This window comes from Eleutherodactylus coqui, chromosome 3, assembly GCF_035609145.1.
Source record: "Eleutherodactylus coqui strain aEleCoq1 chromosome 3, aEleCoq1.hap1, whole genome shotgun sequence".
Lineage (NCBI taxonomy): Eukaryota > Metazoa > Chordata > Amphibia > Anura > Eleutherodactylidae > Eleutherodactylus > Eleutherodactylus coqui.
In genome coordinates, this window is record NC_089839.1 from 186,495,070 (window position 1) to 186,516,144 (window position 21,075).

Consider the following 21,075-nt stretch of genomic DNA (forward strand, 5'->3'; position numbering starts at 1 on the left):
TACAAAGCAATAATATTTCAACAACTGTTCACCCAGCAGGTAGCAATGGTACAACCTGTAGCTAATGCTGTGCTGATGCATGATGGGATTGATCAGAAAGTGAAAGCTAAATTTTCACCATCAAGATGGTGGCTGATATGTATCAGACAGAAGGCTGCACTACTTGAAAGTGACTGTAATATACAGAGGAGAACTCCAGAGTGTGACAGGCAATCAATCAGGAAGAGGGGGAAGGGCATAGAAAAGTGTGTTTTCGCTGGAGTAACCCTTTAAAATACTTCACCTAACTCAGAGCCTCAGGAATATTTCCATCTATTTTCGGATTCTGAGGGGAAATGGTCTTTCTAAACTACTACACAAAATCATCCTTGACTACGTGTAGTTATCCAGGTTCCCTTCCTACTGACTGTATGCAAAAATGATTAAAAAAAACATGCCATAACCTACAGGAAAACGTGTATTAGGCCATTACAGAAAAGCAGTTATAATGTATATTAAAGACAGATGGCAATCATTTGAAATGATGTCCAGGAGGTAAACTGGCAAGCGGTATCTTCCTGTTATTTTGACCCCTGGATGCATTAGAACACACTAAAAATAACAGGATATTGTTCAGTCGCATGTATGGTTTTTACTTTTAAGGAACGTGGAGTTAATGCTTTCCATGACAGTTTGATTGCTCTTAGAAAGTTAAGTCGAAATGTCCTGCAAATTATTTTAGTGGATCCACTGGTCTCGTGGTAAGAGACTAATACAAATATGAAATGTAGCTTTTATTGGGAAGACCCAATTTTTATTTTTAAACCATGGCTTTTTAAGGTCCAAAGTTCTGTGCTGGTTAATTTCATAGTATACCTTTATTGGAGTCAGAGCTGAGATATTCTGTTACAGAGCTTCAAATTTCGTTCATTTATATGCAGTAGAATTTAAGCATACTACTAATGATCCAGAAATAAACTAAAATAATTGGTCAAAGAACCTGTCTCTCTGTCTATAGTGAAAATTCGCTAATTAAAACACACCTCTTTAAGGAAGCATATCTAATCTGCTGATCCAAATTCCCCACCCACAACATGCCCCGTGCCCCACTATGGCTCCCCACATTGTCTACTTTGCCCATCATACACATCTCTTGCCCCTGTACCTCCTTATCACCCCTTCCCTGGTTGTTTCCAAAAAACTAAATATTACATGTAATTACAGTTTTGTTTGTGTTTTATCATGCCTCATTTTCTGCCCCTGCACCTTCCTAATCACCCCCACACTGTTTGTTTCCAAATAATTCATATACCACTTGTAACTGTCCTATTGTTTGTGTTCCCCTGTGCTTGAAAGCGCTGCGGAATAACTTGGCGCTATACAAATAAAGATTATTATTATTAAGTCCTGTGATTACAGCAGCATCAGCACTGCTTCAGACAGGCAATCTCTACTGTGTGAGAAGAGTTGGACAACATGAGTGCAGTAGTAGGGGGAAATGACTTATTAATGACTTATTAATATTAGGGTGCTTTTGCACCTAACGATTTATCGTTCAGACGAGGAAATAAGCGAACTATGTCAGAGTTCCCATGCGCAGCCTGCTTATACAGGCAGATAAATTGTTTGGGCACTAAATCGCTCAGTCGTTCACATATTCTCTATAAGTGAATGAGAACAACTGAATAATCGGTATTTAAACCAAATGATTAGCGAACAAGCCAACGATGATTTCCATACTAGCATGAAATGAACAATGATAAGTAATTGCTATGTTTGCATTGAATGATTATTGTTCAAATTGAATTAACCTAGCGATTTTTTGAATGATCGTTCCATCTAAACATACCTTAACACAAGCACATGCGTTTTTGCTTATTTGTACTATTCATTTGTGTACAGCAGACAAATACACCCTTATTTAAATGGCTATTTAGCTTAATGAGTTCCAGATGTGTTCTTTTTTCAAGGAATTGTGCAGCATGTTGCGCATCTGTACCTGTTTGCGCACCTCCCATTTGCACATCTCATCTTGCAAATTTCTGCACCCCCTGCATAGACTTCTATGGGGACCTTTAGTGCACAAATTTACACAAAACAGAGCAGATCCTAAACGGAAAATGTCTATGATCCCATTGTAATCAATGGGTTAGATTCTCTGCGCCCAAGAAGCTTGGGTACAACTCATTTCGAAAAGCACATGGTCACCTGTCTGTGTACAGTCCAATTTACATAGACATAGGGCATAGACCTGTATTAGCATGTGTCATTTCTCGTCCGTGATACAGACAGGAATGGAACAAGCAAAGAGTTTTCAAAGGTCCTCCCAGGCTATATTGAGGCCTAAATGTAGTATTACATGATGGCGATTCAGATATATGACTGCCCTAGTATACAAGGATGGCACAAAGTTTGCCCGCATGGAAGCTGCTCTTCTAGAGCAGCTCTTTGTTCCGAGTTATAGAGGGGGAGTCCTGACTGGAGAAGACTGCTCTATAATGTCCTAATAGGGAATATGAACAAAGGTTGCTTTCTTCGCTCAACCCCTTTAAAATCCCATTCACAGTAGTATAAAGGTGATTTCAAACCTGCTCTGGGGATTCCGCTTTCCTGCTCTGTTCAGGGAACAAGAAAGGGGAACCCCAACGGCCGAATAATTCTATCTGTAGACGGAACCAAACTGTGCCAGGTGGACCCCATGGACTGTAATGGGGTCCACCCGCTTTCTGGACAGTTGCCCAGTTTTGGGATGGCAGAAAAAGCGCTGTGAGCCGGTATTTTCAGCTGGATCTGCGACAAAACTTCTGGCTGGAGGTTCTGACACAGATGTGAAGCCACTTAAGGCCCATTTACACGGAGCGATGATTGCTAAAAAAAATCGCTAAAAGGCGATCGTTTGAGCGATAATCGTTGTGTCTAAACTTTTCGTGCACTGCTAGCTGATCGTCAAATTCAGGTCAAATTCAGTCCAACCTAAAAATTGTCCTTCAGCCTTATCAGCAGTTCTGATAGGGAGTGCTGATAGCATTTTTTCCAGCTGGAGAACAAAGGATCTGAATGCAGATAAGAGCCCTCAGGCTATTAACTGCTTTCAGCTAAGGCTTCATTTGCACACTTAATTGCTCTTAAGTAGCTGAGTAGCTACTTAACAGTTTATGCAAAATGATCGCTCAAAGCTGTCACTCAAACTATTGTTTGAGCGATCATCGCTCCGTGTAAATGGGCCTTAAGATTCGGCCATTGCAGTAATTTACAGAAGAGGCAGAAATGAAGGGAAATGCCAAGTGATTTATAAAATATATCAGCTTTCCCTTCTTTATAGGCTGGGTGGCTGGGTTGGCATCTGCTTAATACAGTGGAAAAGGGAGCTGACCTTTTGCTTCAGCCTCCTCACAATTGTGTTGTGCAGTTGTGTGACATTATAGGCTGTATGCTAGGGAGTGATACATCTGTCAGCTATGTTTGTGCTGCCTAAGCTGAAAACACAATGACTCTTATACTGTGACGTGAAAAAAAAAGTCTCCACAAACTTTTCCCGCCATCAGGATTGTATATGTCACTGGGTGCAGATACAGGTTCCATAATGCCTTAAGACTAGGGCTAGAAAAAAAGGGTCTGTTGTTTCTCCAGAAACAGCACTATGTCTACCCATAGGCTGTGTTTGGTATTGCATCTCATCCCCATTAAAGTGAATAGAGCTGACCTACAATACCCGATACAGCCGTAGATAGATGTGGTACTATTTCAGGAAAAAGAGCAGACCCTTTTTTTTTGCCCTGGACAAAGTCCTTTAGGCTATGTCCACACAGGGCGGAATATGCTGCAGAGTGTCTGCAGCGGACATTCAGTAGCAGGTCCACAGTGTAAAATCCGCATTGGTTTCAGGACAAAAATTCGGTCCCAGGACCAAAGGGGAATATAGTGCCAGCAGTTGTTCTCTGCCATCCCTCCAATTCACCAGTTCCAGGCTGTGCCATCCAAGATGGCCAACACAGTCTTCAGACCACCTAATCATCTACAGTGCATTCATAGTCTTAAGGCCCATTTAGACACAACGATTATCGCTCAAAATTTGCTCAAAAGCCATCTTTTGAGCGATAATCGTTGTGTCTAACTGCACTGCCATCATGCAGTTTTTGTTACCCCGTCGCTTATCGTCGTCTTTCAGCATGCTGAAAGACAACTATCAGGCTTATCAGGGATTCACAGCGGGATACAGCTGATACTATTGTTTCAGCAGTATCCCGCTCCCTGTATGCAGAAGACAAGCGGGGACAGCTGAATTGTTTCAGCCGCATCCTCCGCTCCGAGCGCTCGACTGTTATACAGCCGAGCGCTGGAGCGGGAAAACAGCTGTATGCAGAAGACAAGCGGGGACAACCCCGCTTGTCTTCTGCATCCTCCGCTGGCAGCGCAAGGTGATCGCTCATCTTGAGCTGTAAATAACACAACGATGAGCGATATCTTTTGAGCGATTATCATTGTGTCTAAATGGGTCACTAGACTACAAACACACTATACCGGCTCTCTGATTGACCAGAGTTGATCATGTGATCAGCACTCTCCAATGAGAGAGCAGTGCATAGGTAGTCAGAAAATTACTGCAGCCATCTTGGATAGCCGGAAATTGGGATAGAATTGGCATATTGGAGGGGTGGCAGAAAAGGTCAACTGCAGGTAGTATACCTCTATGCCCCTCATGTCTTGAGACAGAATTTTGTCCCAAAACCAGAGGGTCGCTTTAAATGGGTTGCCCAGTTACTGGACAACATTGCCCCTATACCATCATGTCAAAATAACAAAAAGAGGAGTTCTTACCCCACTCTACCGCAACGATCCAGCGCTGTTGTCCCACAGTCCTCCCAATGCTTATGGTCGAAGATGATGTCACAGGAAATTACCTGACCACTGCAGCCAATCAGTACCCATTCTTCTTGAAACAGCGTTCACAACCTGGGCACCATGATGCCAGGCATTCAGAACGTGATGCTGCAACAGTCAGGTGACTTCCTGTAACATCATCTTCCACAACAAGCACTGGGAGGATGATGGAGCTACAGCGCTGGATCCCCGCAGCACAGGACAGGTAAGTACTGCTCTTTTTGTTGTCTGGTAACCAGAGAACCCCTTTAAGTAAATTTTAAAGAATTTAGCTATTGCTTCCTAGGAAAATCACAGGGAACAGAGATCTGGGTAAAAGGCATTTACTTCTTAATGTTTATCTCGGAAAGTTTTCTCATTCCTAAAACTCCTCACAGTTTCTGAACTTTTTCCTTGCTGTTTAATGTGCATTTGGTTTCTATTCTTGACTGTAAAGCCAAGAGGTCAGTTTATAAAACTGACAATCAGCGAGATAAAAAGAGCAAGTAAAGATTTTACAAATAAATCAACGGCAAATGAGCGATCACCGCAAAATTTTATGACACATTCATTTTGATGTGTTATTTTAGTTGGCTAGGAGACAAACTATCACATTTCCCTTATCTATCCAAAACCATGCTGAGCTGGAGCAGGGTTGATACTGTAGGGAGATAATGGTGATGGTGCCAGACAAGAGGAATTGCCTAAAGGGGTTGCCTGTTTTTGGATAACTGCTTTTTTATTAAAAGGTTCCTTCGGGCATAAGCAGATCACAGGGTATTTCACTGCTGGGACCCGCAGTGATTAGCTATACTGTGTGCAGAAACCCAGCAGTGTTCATTTTCCCTGCAGCACCCCCACAGGAGAAATTAAGTATTACATATCTCTCATTAATATTAGTGGTATGTCCAGGTAATTCACAGATGTTTTGGGTTCTCTAGAGTAAGAAGTGTTATTTCTCTGGCAAATAATAATAATAATGATAATCTTTATTTATATAGCGCCAATCATATTCCGCACCGTAAACAGATGAGGGTCTTGAATGGATGGCTCAATTCTATTGAGCTAGAATTGTGTAATAGTGTATTTTCTGAACCAGACAACCCCTTTTGGCTACTTATTAGAAGTGATGGCCTTATCTATAACAGGGTCAGAAAGAATGGCATTATTTATTACGAGAGCAGAAGAAGAGCAGAATCATTTATGGGGGCAACACAGGCGGTATTATTAATTATGGAGGCAGAAAGAGGGCATTATTACCATACTTATGGGAACAAAAAAGGGGGAATTTTTAAAATTGGGGCAGAAGAGGCAGTATTATTACTGATGCGGCAGAGAATGGGACACTTTTTCTATGTTGAAAGCACTAAGAACAGCACTTAGTGCGTGGGGCCTAATTACTATCTAGGACACTATGGATTTTGTAGAGATGTGGAAAACATAGGTGGGGTGATACAAAAGCAAGGAGCCAAAGATTTCTGTGTGTTAAATTCTGCAGAGACAACTTGTCGCTGGGAGCAATTAGTTTGATGGTCTGAATGTGGATACAAAAGGGAAGGAGAGAGAACGTCACCAATCAGAGATGATGCCACCTTTGATCACACGAGGTAACTGCACTGTAATCAGTGTCACTATGTATAGCTGGTAATTGACTATTAGGCCTCTTTCACACGGGCTTTGCGATTTTCATCCGCCTGCATCGCGTGAACAGGAGAAAGCCATCTGTGTGCCTATGGGCAGCATAAGAAGCGCGACCTTACAAATATTTCTTTGATGAACTTGCATCTAGTAGAAAATAATACAATCACTTGTGCAGTTAATGAATAAACTCTGGAGCTGTATCTGCCATTTCCGAACTGACCATGGCCCCTGTTGATATCATAGTATTATTGTATACAAGGTCACACAACCAAACTATTGTCTAGTGAGAGCAATATCGCACCTGCAAGGACGAACATACCAAGGAGGCAACCTATGCAGCTGCTCAGGGCACATAACAAAAGGAGGTTTAGTTCAACAATCCTCTTTAGTCTGGGATGCAGAGGGCTTCCCCCACCCATATTCATGGCAACCATAGCAAATACAGCGTATTTCAAAAAGATGGACCTAATTTCAAAGCAGTATATTTCACAATGGCAGCATGTTATAATTACACAAAAAGTTACAAAGGCTTCAATGAGTTATCAGCTTTTTCTAACCATTCTATGAATGCTCTTTATGCCCTCTAGCTGCTGTATGGACAACATCGAGACAACAGTTGAATTAATCCTGTGTGCCTCACACGGTGTCTTCTTCCACTGAGGTCAAACCTGCCGTGATCCTGTTTTTGAGGTCACCCAGATTAGTTGTGTGGCACAAACCATGGTCTTGGACGTATCCAAACAAGAAAAAGTTAGAGGGTGTAATATCTGGGGATCTTGGGAGCCAAGAATGTAGCACCAAGCGTTGGGGTCCCGTGTGACCTCTCCAACCTTAAGACAGTTTCTCATTTAGATAACGACGAACCTGCAGGTGCCAATGTGGCGGTGCTCCGTCTTGCTGAAAAAGGAAGTCATTGGAATCTTCATTAACTTGTGGAAAGAGCCTTCGCAGCATTTCGTGATACACTTGCCCCATAACTAGGCTTCCCTCGAAAAAGAAAGAGCCAAATTATGATTAAACGTAGCCTTACACACGCCAGGTGTGCCAGTCTAGGGGGCATCGCAAGTTATCGGCTGGCACAATAAATGGATTTGCATGGGTTGCGCCGAAAATGTATTGGATGCTTCTCACGTTTTCATCTGAAATGCGTGGTCACCCTGTGTGCTGCCCCTTATATAAACAGTCAGTTTCCTCAAATTGCGGACGTAGATGTCTGACATAAATCTCATAAATTTTCATAAATCTATTCTAGTATTCTTAATAGATATTTATAATCCACCGAAAAATATAAAAAGTATCCCATTAAGTCACCCCCAATAGATCCACTCATTAGAGCTCCCCCCCCCCCCCACATCCCACAACAGTTAATATTATGTAGGAAATGCAGACAGACATGTTTCACTCTCATCCCCATGGCCACATCTCTTCCTCCACACTTTGGGGTAATGTTGCAGAACCTCCATGGGATATCGTGCATTTTAAACATTATCAACATTAACCCCTTGAGAACATGGCCATTTTTCACTTTTTCGTCTTTGTTCTCCCTACTTTCGAAAAAATTTGAACTTTTTCATTTTTCCATGTACGTGCGGTAGCTGTCTGAGGGCTTATTTTTTCGCAGGACGAGAAGTATTTTTCGATCGTACTATTTAGTACAGCATATAATGTACTGTAAAATGTAAAAATTTGCAGTGCAGTGAAATGGGGAAAAAAAGCAGCTGTGACATTTTCGGGGCCCTCGTTTTAGGGTGGCATACACATTGCATAATAAAAGGGCATGATAATTTCATTCTGTGGGTCAGTACGATTACGCTATACTAAACCTTTTATAGTTTTTTTTGTTGTTGTACTACTTTTAAACATAAAATATCTAAAAAATATATTTTCTGTCTCCATCTTCTGATCGCCATAACTGTTTTATTTTTTGGCGATGCAGCTGTGTGATAACTTGTTTTTTGTAGGACAACCTGTGGTTTCTATTGGTACCATTTTGAGGTACATACAACTTTTTGCCCATTTTTCAATATTTTTATTCCTGGAGATGGGGTTACCACTAGAGATGAGCGAGCATACTCGATAAGGCAAACTACTCGATCGAGTAGTGCCTTATTCGAGTACCTGCCCGCTCGTCTCTAGAGATTCGGCTGCTGGCGCGGGTGACAGGTGAGTTGCGGCAGTGAGCATCGTGGAGCGGAGGGGGGGAGAGAGGGAGAGAGAGATCTCCCCCCCCCCCATTCCTCCCCACTCTCCCCCGCCCCCTGCCGGCACCCGAATCTTTTAGGACGAGCGGGGAGATACTCGGCTAAGGCACATTACTCGATCAAGTAGTTTGCCTTAGCGAGTATGCTCGCTCATCTCTAGTTACCACAAAGCGTGCAATATTGGTATTGAGGATTTTGCATTCTGATTGCGTCCACTGTGTAGGATAATTAATGCATTAGTTTGATAAGTCAAGCTTTTATGGACACATCGATAGCAAATGTGTTTCGAGATTTTTTGTTCTGATCTTTTTGCATTAATATATTGTGCTAGATGAACTTTTATGATGGGGTAATATCTAGAGATGAGCGAGTATACTCGCTAAGGCTAACTACTCGAGGCAGTAGTGCCTTAGCCGAGTATCCTCCCGCTCATCTCTAAAGATACGGGGCCGGCGGCGGACGGGGAGCGGCGGGGGAGAGCGGGGAGGAACTCACCGCCGCAACTCACCAGTCACCCGCATAAACTTTTCAGACAACTTATGCTCATGTAAAAGCCTGTGTGTGTCTCATCAATTTCGCACAAATGTTGTTTTACCACAGTAAATCAAGTTTAAAGAGGCTGACACTAGGGTTCTCCCTTCCATAGTGCACCATACTGTTTCCAGGCATTTCCTTTTTATGATCTATCCTCAGGGTAGGTCATCAGTACTTAATTGGTTGGGATCCACCACTCGGGATCCCTGATGATGAGCTGTCTGAAGAGACCATGGCCTCTTCTTAGTTATGTGACGTCACATTCATGTTACATGTCCTGAGGTTAGCTCAGTCCCATTCATTTACAATATCTGGCGCTGTGCCTGGTATGGACTGAAGCCACCACAGTGCTCACGAAAGCACCACTTTCACTTTAATCAGTTGATCAGATGAGTGGTGAACCCTGAGGATATGTCATCAATGGTTAAGTCCCAGAAAACGCCTTTAAAGATGTTAGCCCAAAATATCAACTTATCCCCTATCTATCCGTTCATTAATTCATACGGGAGGACACAAGATCCCCATTCTTGCAATCGGTGTCCCAATAGTCGGAACCCCAACCTATCCGTCTCCTGGAAATAAGTTGATATCTTGAGATAACCCATTTAAAGCACCATTTTTTCCCCACCGTATTGGAATGATTCAATGCTCAATGAGACCTTTAGAAGACCTTGGGACATCTGAGTACAGGCAGATGTTTAACAAACTGCTGGTATCTGCCTACATATGTTTTTGCTAAGCAATTAATGCGTTTGACCAGATGTCTACATGTCCAAATTGGTAAATAGTCTTGACAGCTGGAATGACATGTGTCCACAAGATATGATATATACTGCAATGTAAACCTTTACTATTCATATGGGTTAAAAGAGATTAACCAAAAAAATAATGTTGAGATGTCCTTTTTCCGGGCCATTCTTCTATTTGACAGTTTTATTTTGTCTTTCTGGTCTCGACTTTTGCACTAACTCAATATTATTTAAATCCACAAAGTTTCTAGGTTAGGAGTATCAAGCTTGACTTATTTGCCTAGTGATATTAGAAATCTACTTGCCTGTCAAGGTTAAAGTACATGTGTGGGGGAGGGAGGCTGTCAGCAGGCTTTCATAGCTCCATATCTTGAGACGTTCTTCACTTTTTTTTCTGCCTTGCCGTATCTTGAGTCTTCTGAAGAGCACTGCTCTTGTATTTTACTGTCTGTATTGTTCTGAAGTTTGTTTGGATTACATGGTGAGACACCATGAGAATTCCCGCTTGGCAGTACTGGCATCATAGAATCAAAAACTTTTCGAAGACAATTAACATAAATCTGTAGGCCAGGCCATCCAACAAGATGTCATTTGCAATTCTATGAGCTATTGCTAAAATACATCACTGGTAGTGCCATTTTTAAGTAATTCTAATACAATTAAATCCATGAAGGGGATTTGTGGCCCACAAGTGAATTCAAAGAGACCCTAACTTTGCTATATACCAACCTCAAAAATTTGAAGGTAACATGTTAGAGCAACATCGGGCATTGGAGGATGTGGCTTCATGACGGCACATCAATGTGGTTTAGGCTTCTTAGCAATGCCAGGAGACATCGGAGCATAATATTAAAGGCACAGCATTACCCATCTAACTCAGTTCAAGTAGTGGGTCCTGGCAAGCGGGCACAGCTATCCCTGACAGCCATGTCTGGTTGCTAGGCAACTGGATGCTTCTTCTTCTTCTGTTTTGGCTTTTGGTTTCCACTGTGGCCCTGCTGATTTAAATGACAGCACTCCTAATCATGCTACACAGTGGTATACAGTTGCTAAGGTAACTGGCACCAAGTGATCACATCACCGTTGATGGCCTACTTAAAGGAGTCATCCCAAAATTTGCTTTGACTTTTATCATTTATCCATAGGATAGGACCCATGTCCCCCTCTTCTCATTACTGCACCCACCAATTGGCTAGAAGATTGAATAGAGAAGCTGTTGAGCACGAGCGGTGCCACTCCATTCATCTTTAGTGGGACGGATGGAGATAGCCAAGTGTTTATACTTGGCCATTTCTGTCTGCCCCATTAAATTGAATGGAGTGGCATTGCGCATGAGTTGCCACTCCATTCAATCTCCATGTACTATGGGTGCCCACAGCGAGGAGGGTAGGGGTTTACCACTGAGTCTATTTTAGTATAATGCCTTTAAAGTGCTCTCATCCTACCATGTATTTTCTCATTGTTGCCATGCATACATACATACACACACTCTTCTCCTGGGTCATGCCTGCCCCTGTGCATTGCTACTGTGCTATCGCCTACTGCTTGCTCCTAACCTCGCTCCTGTCTTGTCCTCTGGATTGGCTACCTGGTGCTTCTTGTCCAACTCCTAGCTGTGACCCTTGGCTCTGTTCCTAACTATTCCCCTTCTTGGCTCCTGGCCTGCTGAATCTTGACCGCTATCCTTGGCTACACTCCGTACTACGCCATCAGTGCTACTGCTGCCATTCTGTGACTATTTTGGGGATCTTCCCACAGCAAAATCCATGCCTCCTTGCAGGGATTAAAGGAATTCTGTCACCATGTTCATAAAGTTTGACTCAGAGATGAGCTCCGACTCATGAAGGCGGGCTGCGTTGGCTTCTCCCCAGCCGCATCATGTAGACTGACAGCTCTCTGCTCTTTTATATATAGAGAGAGAGCTGTCACTCTGCATACTGCGTGCGGGGAGAGGTCGGAGCGACCTGTCTCCGTGACTCGGAGCACAGCTCCAGGTCAAACGTCATGAACCTGGTGACAGAATCCCTTTAAAGGTGAAAACCAGGGGATCCTTTAGCCTCACCACCATAACACATCGTTTATCATTTTCATATTTCTTTCAGGTTGTGGGACTTTAGGCCTTGTTAACCCCTTTAATGCAATCGATGCACAAAAATGGAAAGGGTCGTAGAGAACAATGCATGGACCTCAAGCTGGACCCATGATCGTTTTTAAACATTAAGAGCAATGCATATAACTGCACAAATAGGATAGTGCAACAGAAGTTTACCGAAAAATGAATGCTAATATTATTATCATCAACCTAATATAATTTCCTATCTACATCTATAAAAAGTCTTAAAAAGTAATTTTCAAGACATGGTTATTTTTTTCTAACCCGTAAGCACACATATCCCTCATAGTTCCTTGAAAATGCCAACCACTTAAGGTGGTATTGTGGAAAAGACATAATTTCCTTTACATGCAAATTAACTCAGGATTTCACAGCCACTCTTATCCTATGTATCTCTTTTATGAAAATAATAGTCCAGAAATAAAAATCAATTTTAAGATATTTTTAATTCCGCTTTGAAAAATAAAAAGATTTCTGTCTCCCTTAAATGAAACTCCAGTAATATAGACTCCACCTACCAAACAAATGACAACAACAGCCCAGTGTTCAGCCAGACTGGGGAGCAGTGTAGCGATGGACTGGGTTTCGGGACCCTGCTTTCAGGATTTGCTGGAAAAGTTTGTTGCCAAGGAAATTATTGATCTTCTCCTGTGCTACGTTTTTTTTCTTACAAGACAACGGAGATCCCCAATGCACTCTGTGTTTTAAGGGATTCCTGGACTTTGTTCAACATCTGCTGGTAAGTATTCCTACTTAGGATGGATGACTGATTACCCACTGTTTTAAGGGTTAGGTTAGCCAAGTATTTCCAGATATCACATAAGGCTGGCCATAATAATTTAATCGTCTATATACCTCACAGTGAATTATCATTTACAACTCCGCAGTTTGCATCAGATTATGATTAATGCTCAATTACAATTTCAAAAACATGCCCGATAAATGCTCCTAGGTCTTCCCTTGATCATATGTGCTCATCACATTATCATTAGTTTTCACTATCAGTCATTTCCCATCAGGTCATCTGTAGATCTATCAGCACAGTAATAACATTGTAACTTTATAGTCTCCAGTAACTATCTGCATAACTGCATTACTAATATTATTGTATTAGTATAGTATTGCATAACAATGCACAAGAGCCTTCTCCAAACAGATACATTGCAACAAACAAACAATTCAGGAAACTTTTTAGGAAAGTTACAAACTTATGTTCAGGTTTTCCAATCATTAGCATTCACAGGGCACAGCAACACCACCTTAAAAGTACCCAGTGCCCGGAATTGTGCAACTCCTATGCTGCAGACTTTGGGATCCCCCCCAGCACCTCCCTCCCTCCCTACTATGAGTGTCCAGCCCCCTGTTTCCGCTCCTATCAGCATGACCTCACCAATCCCTGTTCTCTCCCTGTGAGGGCACCAGTCCCTTGGCCAGCACTGTGTGAATGTGGATGCCCCAAGTGACACTAGCAGGGAAAGAATCCCCCTTCTACAACCTCCTAAGTTGAATGATACAGTGACTGCAAGTAAACCCTCTTCGGATGTCACTTGTTACTCTTGGACATTATTTGCAATTAGTTTTTTTTTTTGTACAATCAATATCAATGAAATCTGGATTGTATACAAGTATACATGAAAATAAAATAATTGCAACATTGCAAAGCATCATTTCCATCAAACTAAAATGTTTGCAAAACTTTAACCCTTCCATATATATATATATATATATATATATATATATATATATATATATATATATATATATATATATATATATACAGTATATATAATCTCCACTGTACATACATGCATAACAGACATAGCTGATCTGGACTTGTCATCTAACTTTTCTAAGTTTAACCACACGTAACACTGATGACATATTTAGCTCTGCTACATCTGCATATGTGTATATTCACTTAGCTCATTGTCATACATTGCACCCCCAAGTGTAGTGAGACTTACCATTCCTGAGCACAGGCTGATGACTGCAATATGCTCTGCCCTTGTATTCACATGTCCAGTGTAGAAGCAATGCCCAAAGTCAGTGTCATGATTGTAATAATCAGTCATGTTCCGTTCAGGTTTCCCATAGAGGCTCACAGTGAACACTGGTGCAATAAATCCAGAATTGGCACTAAGGTTAAATAAGAACTTCTGTCCAAAAGCTGAGAGTCTGTAATGAGTAGTAGAATTGACCCAGGGGTCAGTATCTGCAGAGGGGTTGACATTTCTCTTTTTCCTTTTGAAGTGCATATTATTGGGAAAAACTTCTCCAAACTCATTCACTCTTGTAGGTGTCACTATCTCATAGTCATCCAGACTCTGGAGGAGTTTAGCTGCAACACAAGTCAAAACATAAGTTATAGTAACAATGTCTTAATACAAGAAATGCAATCTCACTCATAACCCTGTGCAGAACATTGCCAGAGTGAACAATACTACGTTTCCCATTCATGCACATTGCACTACAGCAGTAGTAGTTACCTTGCCTTGGGTGAAGTTTAGGTCCTGCTGCTGGTGTTACATTCAAGACGTCTTGTAGTAATATAAGTAATCCCAGTAGCCAAAAGGCAAGATGCATGTTTGTCATGGGAAGCAGCAGCAGCAGATTTTTGCTGGGGCTCCCTCTTGCACTGCACAAAAAAATCCCCAAATTCCTATATTACAGCTCCTAGACTTGATAAGTGACCCTGCAGGGTGCACTACTCTCCACCATAGAGGGGTAAGTCCTTAGAAATCCTCCTTCATGTAGCAGGACCACCAGGCAATCCAGCATAATGAGTGCACAGGGGAGAGCAGGCTTGGAGGATTTTGTGTCTCCTACTACAGTACTTTGAATGCTAGATTGCTGAGAATACAGCAGAGATGGTGGGGGAAGGCCTGACTGCCAGTGGGCTGGGACATGCAAATATAAAATCTATCACCAGTGACATCCAGCTACTCTATTATACAGCTGTATGCTCCAAAACCACCCCTGTCTCATTGCCAGGGCAGTCAACTCTTCTGTTATAGTAAAGTGGAAGTGGGATTTAGCAGACTATCTCTCCTTCCATCGAATGCATCTGTTAACAAGGGGGAAGGAACACGTCTGCAGATTAGGTAAAAGTCATATGAACTTTGTTCTATGAGTCAGTATGAATACGATGATATCAAATTTATATACTTTTTAAAATGTTTTTCTACTTTAAAAATTAAATATTTACATTTTTTTAATTGTTTTCCATTCCCATATTCTTTGGGAGCCAGGATAACAAAAAAGCTTGCAAATCTGGCATTCTGTACTTTTTTTTCTTACTGCCTTCACCATGTAGGATAAATATTGGGTCATTTTAATGGTTTGGGCTTTTACTTATGTGGGTTTTTAAAAAAAAATGTTTTAGATTTTTTTAATGGGAAAGTATTTTTTTTACCTTTTTAATATTTTTTATTTATTTTTGTTGTTAAAAAAGTGATAAATGTTTATACATTCTTATTTAGACACCACAGGGAACATGAACTTAGGTCACCTGCACACGATCAGGTTAGATTCCACATGCAGGAGCCCGCAGCGGAATCCGACCCTGTCCCGGCCAGCATCCACGTGTACCTGTCTTTTTGGCCTCCTGAATATGGGCGGAAATTCCGTGGTGGGATTTCCCGCAGAATTTCCGCCCGTACCCTCTGCCATAGGATTGCACTAGATAATGCAATAGTATGCAGACAGCCGCGATTTGACCGCGTGAAAACTCGGGCAGTAAGCAAATCACGGCATGCCCTATTTTTGTGCGAGCCTTGCAGAGGCCCGCACAAGAAACATCACGGCTGACGTGCCGGATATATGCTCTGCGCATGTGCCGGCTGGGCGTTAGCCGGCACATAGCAGGGCAGGGGAGTACGCGAGCTGCGGTGGTCATTGCAGGGGCACTGCTCGTGTCCCGCTGCGAGAATTCTCGTAGCGGGATCCGACCTGGCCGTCTGCAGGAGGCCTTTCTCTTTTCATCTATACTGTGGATGGTCACAGCACACCCCGTCAGACATGCACAGCACAGTTTTTTTTGTAAATGTCTATTTTTCCGCGCCGTCGCTAGGTGATGAGCGGGATCCACGACCTGTCCGCAATGTCAATTGCGGTCAGGCCGTTGGTTGGATGGCTTCCATTGATTTCAATGGAAGCCGTCTGTGCGGACACTGCACGAAAATAGAGCATGCTGCGATCTTTCCTCCGCTCGCGGAAACTGCAATTGGTTTCCGTGAGTGTGAAGGAAGATTCAATTTCCCATAGTATGTGATTGAAGGTATTTGCTGTGGATCCGCGGTGCGGCCGTGGGCCGTGAATTCTGCAATGCAAATCTGTTCGTGTGCAGGCGGCCTTATGATCATTTGATCGCTTGTACTGTATACAGCAATACTTCAGTATTGCAGCTGTCAAAAACAGCTGATAGCCGTATGGAGCAGATTCAGCTCCTAAGCTCGCTGCATACACCCTTCATGACCACAAGACGCAACTATACGTATACATGTAGTGGAATTGGTGAGTATTTTCCATAGCGGAAAATTCGCATCAGAATCCGTATCAATTTCTCCATCCACAATCGTATCAAAATCCTGCTTTTGATGTGGATTCCGGTATGAATTTTGGTGTTGATCCGCAGCAGAATTCACTCCTTCAATTGAAAAGGAGAAATCGATTGTGAATCTGCACTAAATCCTGGTCAAAATCTGAACCAAAATATGCAAATTTTGCTGCCGTTTTTGGTGCGGATTTGCACGAAAAACTGCAGCACAAAATATATTGTGGAATTTGCTGCAGAACCTCACCAAAATCCGTAATGTGTCAGCATGTCCCACGCGTATGTTCACATGACTGAATTCGCTCACGAATGTTCCATGCCAAGTTCCGCCTCAAATATCATATCAAGCAATGTGGCATTTTGCCACAGTTTTTGGTGCGGAATTCACCCTGTTGACAGGCAAAATCCGTGTGCCACATGAAAAATCGCAGGTCCATGGTAAATTCCTCTGTGTGAACATACCCTGTAACGATTACACATCTATTGTTGTGCTAGGGTTCTATATTCAAGACAGTCATCTTATAGTGAAAAGTGGCTTCAAAGATCATCCCTTGCTCTGGAGGACCCGGCATGTGCATGCATTACAAAGCATATTGATCTCAAGGAGAACAGTGTAATGTTTCATTTCCCCTGCGGGGGTGCTGCAGAGCAATTGAACAGTTGCTGCTGGATTTCTCTACAGATTATAGCTCAGGCCTGCACAATTTGGCAATAGGTAGGGCCAAAATTAAAATTGCCAAATCTCCTGGGGCCACAGATATGTTTTTAGTGGCTTACTTACAAAATGATAGATGGCACTTATACTTACAATACTATAGTAAATATACTATAAACTGTCATGACTGTCATTCACTGAAGGTCCTTTAGTACTGAACTGCAAGTCACGCTAGAGGCACTGCTACTGCTGCCCTAAACTTTACGACTAGTAGCTGGTAAAGGTTAGGGCAGTGGTAGCTGCGCCGCTAGCGTGACATGACTGGGCTGCGGACTATAACATAACTATAGTCATGTCACAGTCTAAGGGCAGGCCTGTTATAGCTGATCAACTGTGCAATCTGAATTTTCAGACAAGCTGCTTGTATATTATAACTGTATGTTCCTGTATGTTTGGGAATTGTTATGTAAGCAGTTCCCTAATATTGTTGTCTAATGACATGCAAACTTTTGAAAAGTTCAGTTCTGCCGCTCCGCCGAACTTTTGCAAAAAATTTGGTTCTGACAGAATTAGCGCAAACCGAACCGGAAGTTCACCAACACCCCTAAAACTGTACAACACTGTCTAAGAGCCATAACAGCCCTGTATAACACTCTGAGGGTGATTTCACACGGGCTAGAAAATCACACGATTTTTGCCTGATGCGATAGTCAGTAAAAAGTCAGATTATTAAACCAATGTTTTACTATGGTTTATCTTTCATCTGCGATGTTTTCACTGATGCAATGTTTGGGAGGATAAAAAATCTGCGATTTGAGTTTTTTTTTTTTACATTTCCTATGTTTCCCTATGGAGGCATCTATTTATCGCAATGATGCGATGTGATTTTAACATTAGAAAGTCCCACTGACTTTTGCAATAAAAAATTGCGCAATTTTATCGCGGGCAGCAGCAATGCAATGGTAGATTATTCTTAAAAAAAAGTATTATGTACACTTACGCTTTTGTGTGTTCATTTCGCACTCGCAAAAAACCCTGTGACATGCTCTATTATTGTGCGCTTCTGCGCCTCCTGTCCATGACTGTTTCAGTAAAATGTTGCGGGTCTCTCCACAGCGTTTTACCGGTGTTTGTAAATATTGGGCCTGCCAACCCTCTGCATATTGCTGCGAGTGTGCGTATGATATGCACATGGTCATACTCAGTGTGACTCTTTTTTTTTTTTTAATTCCCCGCTCTGTTTCATAGCGGAGTTGCATATGAATCGCCGCCCACATGCTTTGTATTGCATATGGGCAGCACTGCATACGCTGCCTATACAAATGTATAGAACTCATGCTGCGTGGTACACAGAGAAATAAAGCATGCTGCAATCTATTTTTTGTGCGTATCAACACACAGTGTCGACATGCATATGCAAATAAGGAAGATGGTATAATATCTCCACAGTGCCACCTATTGGAAGGCAGCAGTCCTTCAAGCCAAAGTTAGACTCTTTATACAAACCTTGTAACAATGACTGGAAATTAAAAGCACAGCCAGACTCCATATACAGACAGCTGTTTCAGGGTTTTTGCCCTTCATCAGTGTACAGTAGGAGTCTGGCTTTGCTAGTGAGAGGCCTGGAACGGGGGGGTCAGAAACGCTATCTTTTCTCCTTAGGGAGAGCATCTACACGGTGAGTGAGGAGACTCAGAACGCCATTCATGCTCGTGCATGGAGCAATGAAAGTCCATTGACTTTCATTGACTCCATTCACGAAGTATCACGTGCCCGTGCAATGCACATAGACATGAGTCTTAAGGCCTGCATAGCCTGATCTCCTCAAAATTGTGCAATGAAATTGCCCAATGCAGGGAAAAGAATATAGCTGGCCCTTATGTCGCTTTAAATAGCCATTGTATGGAAAGGAAGTAACACATGCAGATGTGAACTGGCATTCTGAGCGCAAAAATTATATTACTATGCGCTGGCATGCGCATATCAGCCTGATTATTGCCGTCTCAAAACCTTGTTCATGTGCAAATGTGCTCTGTTGCCGCGAGCGTATTCATATATGCTCATCTGTCAAAGCCCTTAGACAGTGTTATACACCAGTGTCCAGGACTAGTGCTGAGTGAACCAAACTAGTAGAACCCCGTTTCAGGTTGAACCTTGCTAAAAGCTCAATTTGGGTTTGTGCTGAATTAAACTTTTAGCAAAGTTTGACCAGAAACAGAGTTCTACTGCTTCAGTTCACACACAAAGGTGAAGCTTCACTATAAACAGTATTCAATCGTTTTGCATTATACTGTAGTGACAAGAGCGTCTGATATTTAGACCAGAGTAGGGCAGTGACTACTTTCTTGCTGTGGGAGGTCACAGGAGTTGTCACAGGATTCCATATTTTTAGCGATGCCCCACGATGCTCAATGTCTGGGATTCAATGCATCTGGGATGTAATAACTACTGTTCTTTGGAACTTTTGCAAAGTTTAATGGTACTGCAACAACTTTTGAAAGTTGTGAATGCGACAGTTGCAATATAGCTGCCCAAAGTTAGTATTGAAAAGTTTACAGGGGGCATTTGTGTCTATTGTATCTCTAAAAAAAGTTGTGGCATACAACCTTAGGTCGCATTCACGCAGGCATACTTTCCATTAGGTGCTGTCAGTGTTCGATCACACCAGTTACCCCTTTGGACGCCTGTGTCAGTTCTGACAGTGGCATCTAATAGGCCCAACAGAGGGAGGGTGCTCCCTCTGTCATTTGAATGGTCTACCCGCAATACTAAAGTATTGCAGTATATTGTACAGGTGATCAGACCATCACCAGTTGAAGTTTTCTAATGTAATCCAAAATAAAGATAACATGTCCTTTTTACCTTACTTTCATAGAATGCTAGAGCTTTGTTGTCAGAAAAATAAATAAGTTTTGATTTTTTGAAAGGGAGGAGAAAAAATTAAAATTGAAAAAACAAAAAGGGCTGTAGCAGGAAGGATTTAAAGGGAAAAACCTCAATGAGGTTTCCTTTAGGTTGTCATTAAAGTGAATGTTCAGAATTGGACACCATTTAATTTCAACCCCTTAATGACCACCCATATGTCTTTTGACAGTGGTCATTATTGGGCTTTGGGCTAGTATCACACAGGCAATTGTGGTTTTGCTGTGAGAAAATCGCGGTAAAATCGCATCTTTGTTTCTGTGATTTTTTAGCGTCAGCTTTGCTTTTAAAAAAAATAATATCGCATTGGTGCCACCCACGTTAAAATCGCATAAGAAAATCGCAATCACAATAGGACTTTCTAATGTTAAAATTGCATCGCAACACAAGTTGGTTGCGTTGTGATGCAATAAAAAGGAGTCTCCCTAGAAAACATGGGGGATAAAAATCACACATCGCAGAAGATAGAGCACGCTACGATTTTTTGTTCTCTCAACATCGCAACAGTGAAAAGATCGCAGATGGGAAGAAAACCATTGTAATTCATTGGTTTCATAATCTGCTTTTTTACTGACTCTCGCATCCAGTGAAAATCACACGAAAATCGCGTGATTTTCGCGCCCGTGTGAAACCACCCTTATACTGATGCAATCGTCTTTTTACGGTGCTGCTTCAGAAGTCTGTCAAGGGTTTCAATAGCCTGCCACAAGCTAAAACAGTGGGGACCAGAGAAACGTCCAATCCCCGCTGTTTAACCCTTTACATGTTGCAGTCAGTGTGTAAAAGGCTGACAGAGGGAAGGGGCTCCCTGTCTCACCTATCGGACCCACGCAATGTGATCGTGGGCTCCTGATGGGCTTCTATGGCAC

General features: G+C 42.2%; 1 protein-coding gene across 1 annotated transcript in view; it reads right to left on the reverse strand.

Annotated features, from left to right (window-relative positions):
• Positions 1-14,895, reverse strand: part of ADAMTS9 (ADAM metallopeptidase with thrombospondin type 1 motif 9) — a 242,636-nt gene extending 227,741 nt beyond the window's left edge. The window contains exons 1-2 of the mRNA XM_066596646.1: positions 14,564-14,895; positions 14,042-14,415 (exon numbers count right to left, since the gene is read on the reverse strand). Of these exons, the coding sequence (XP_066452743.1) occupies positions 14,042-14,415; positions 14,564-14,669 (480 nt within the window). The 5' untranslated portion in view covers positions 14,670-14,895. The remainder of the gene's footprint in view (positions 1-14,041; positions 14,416-14,563) is intronic.
• Positions 14,896-21,075: the final 6,180 nt, after the last annotated feature.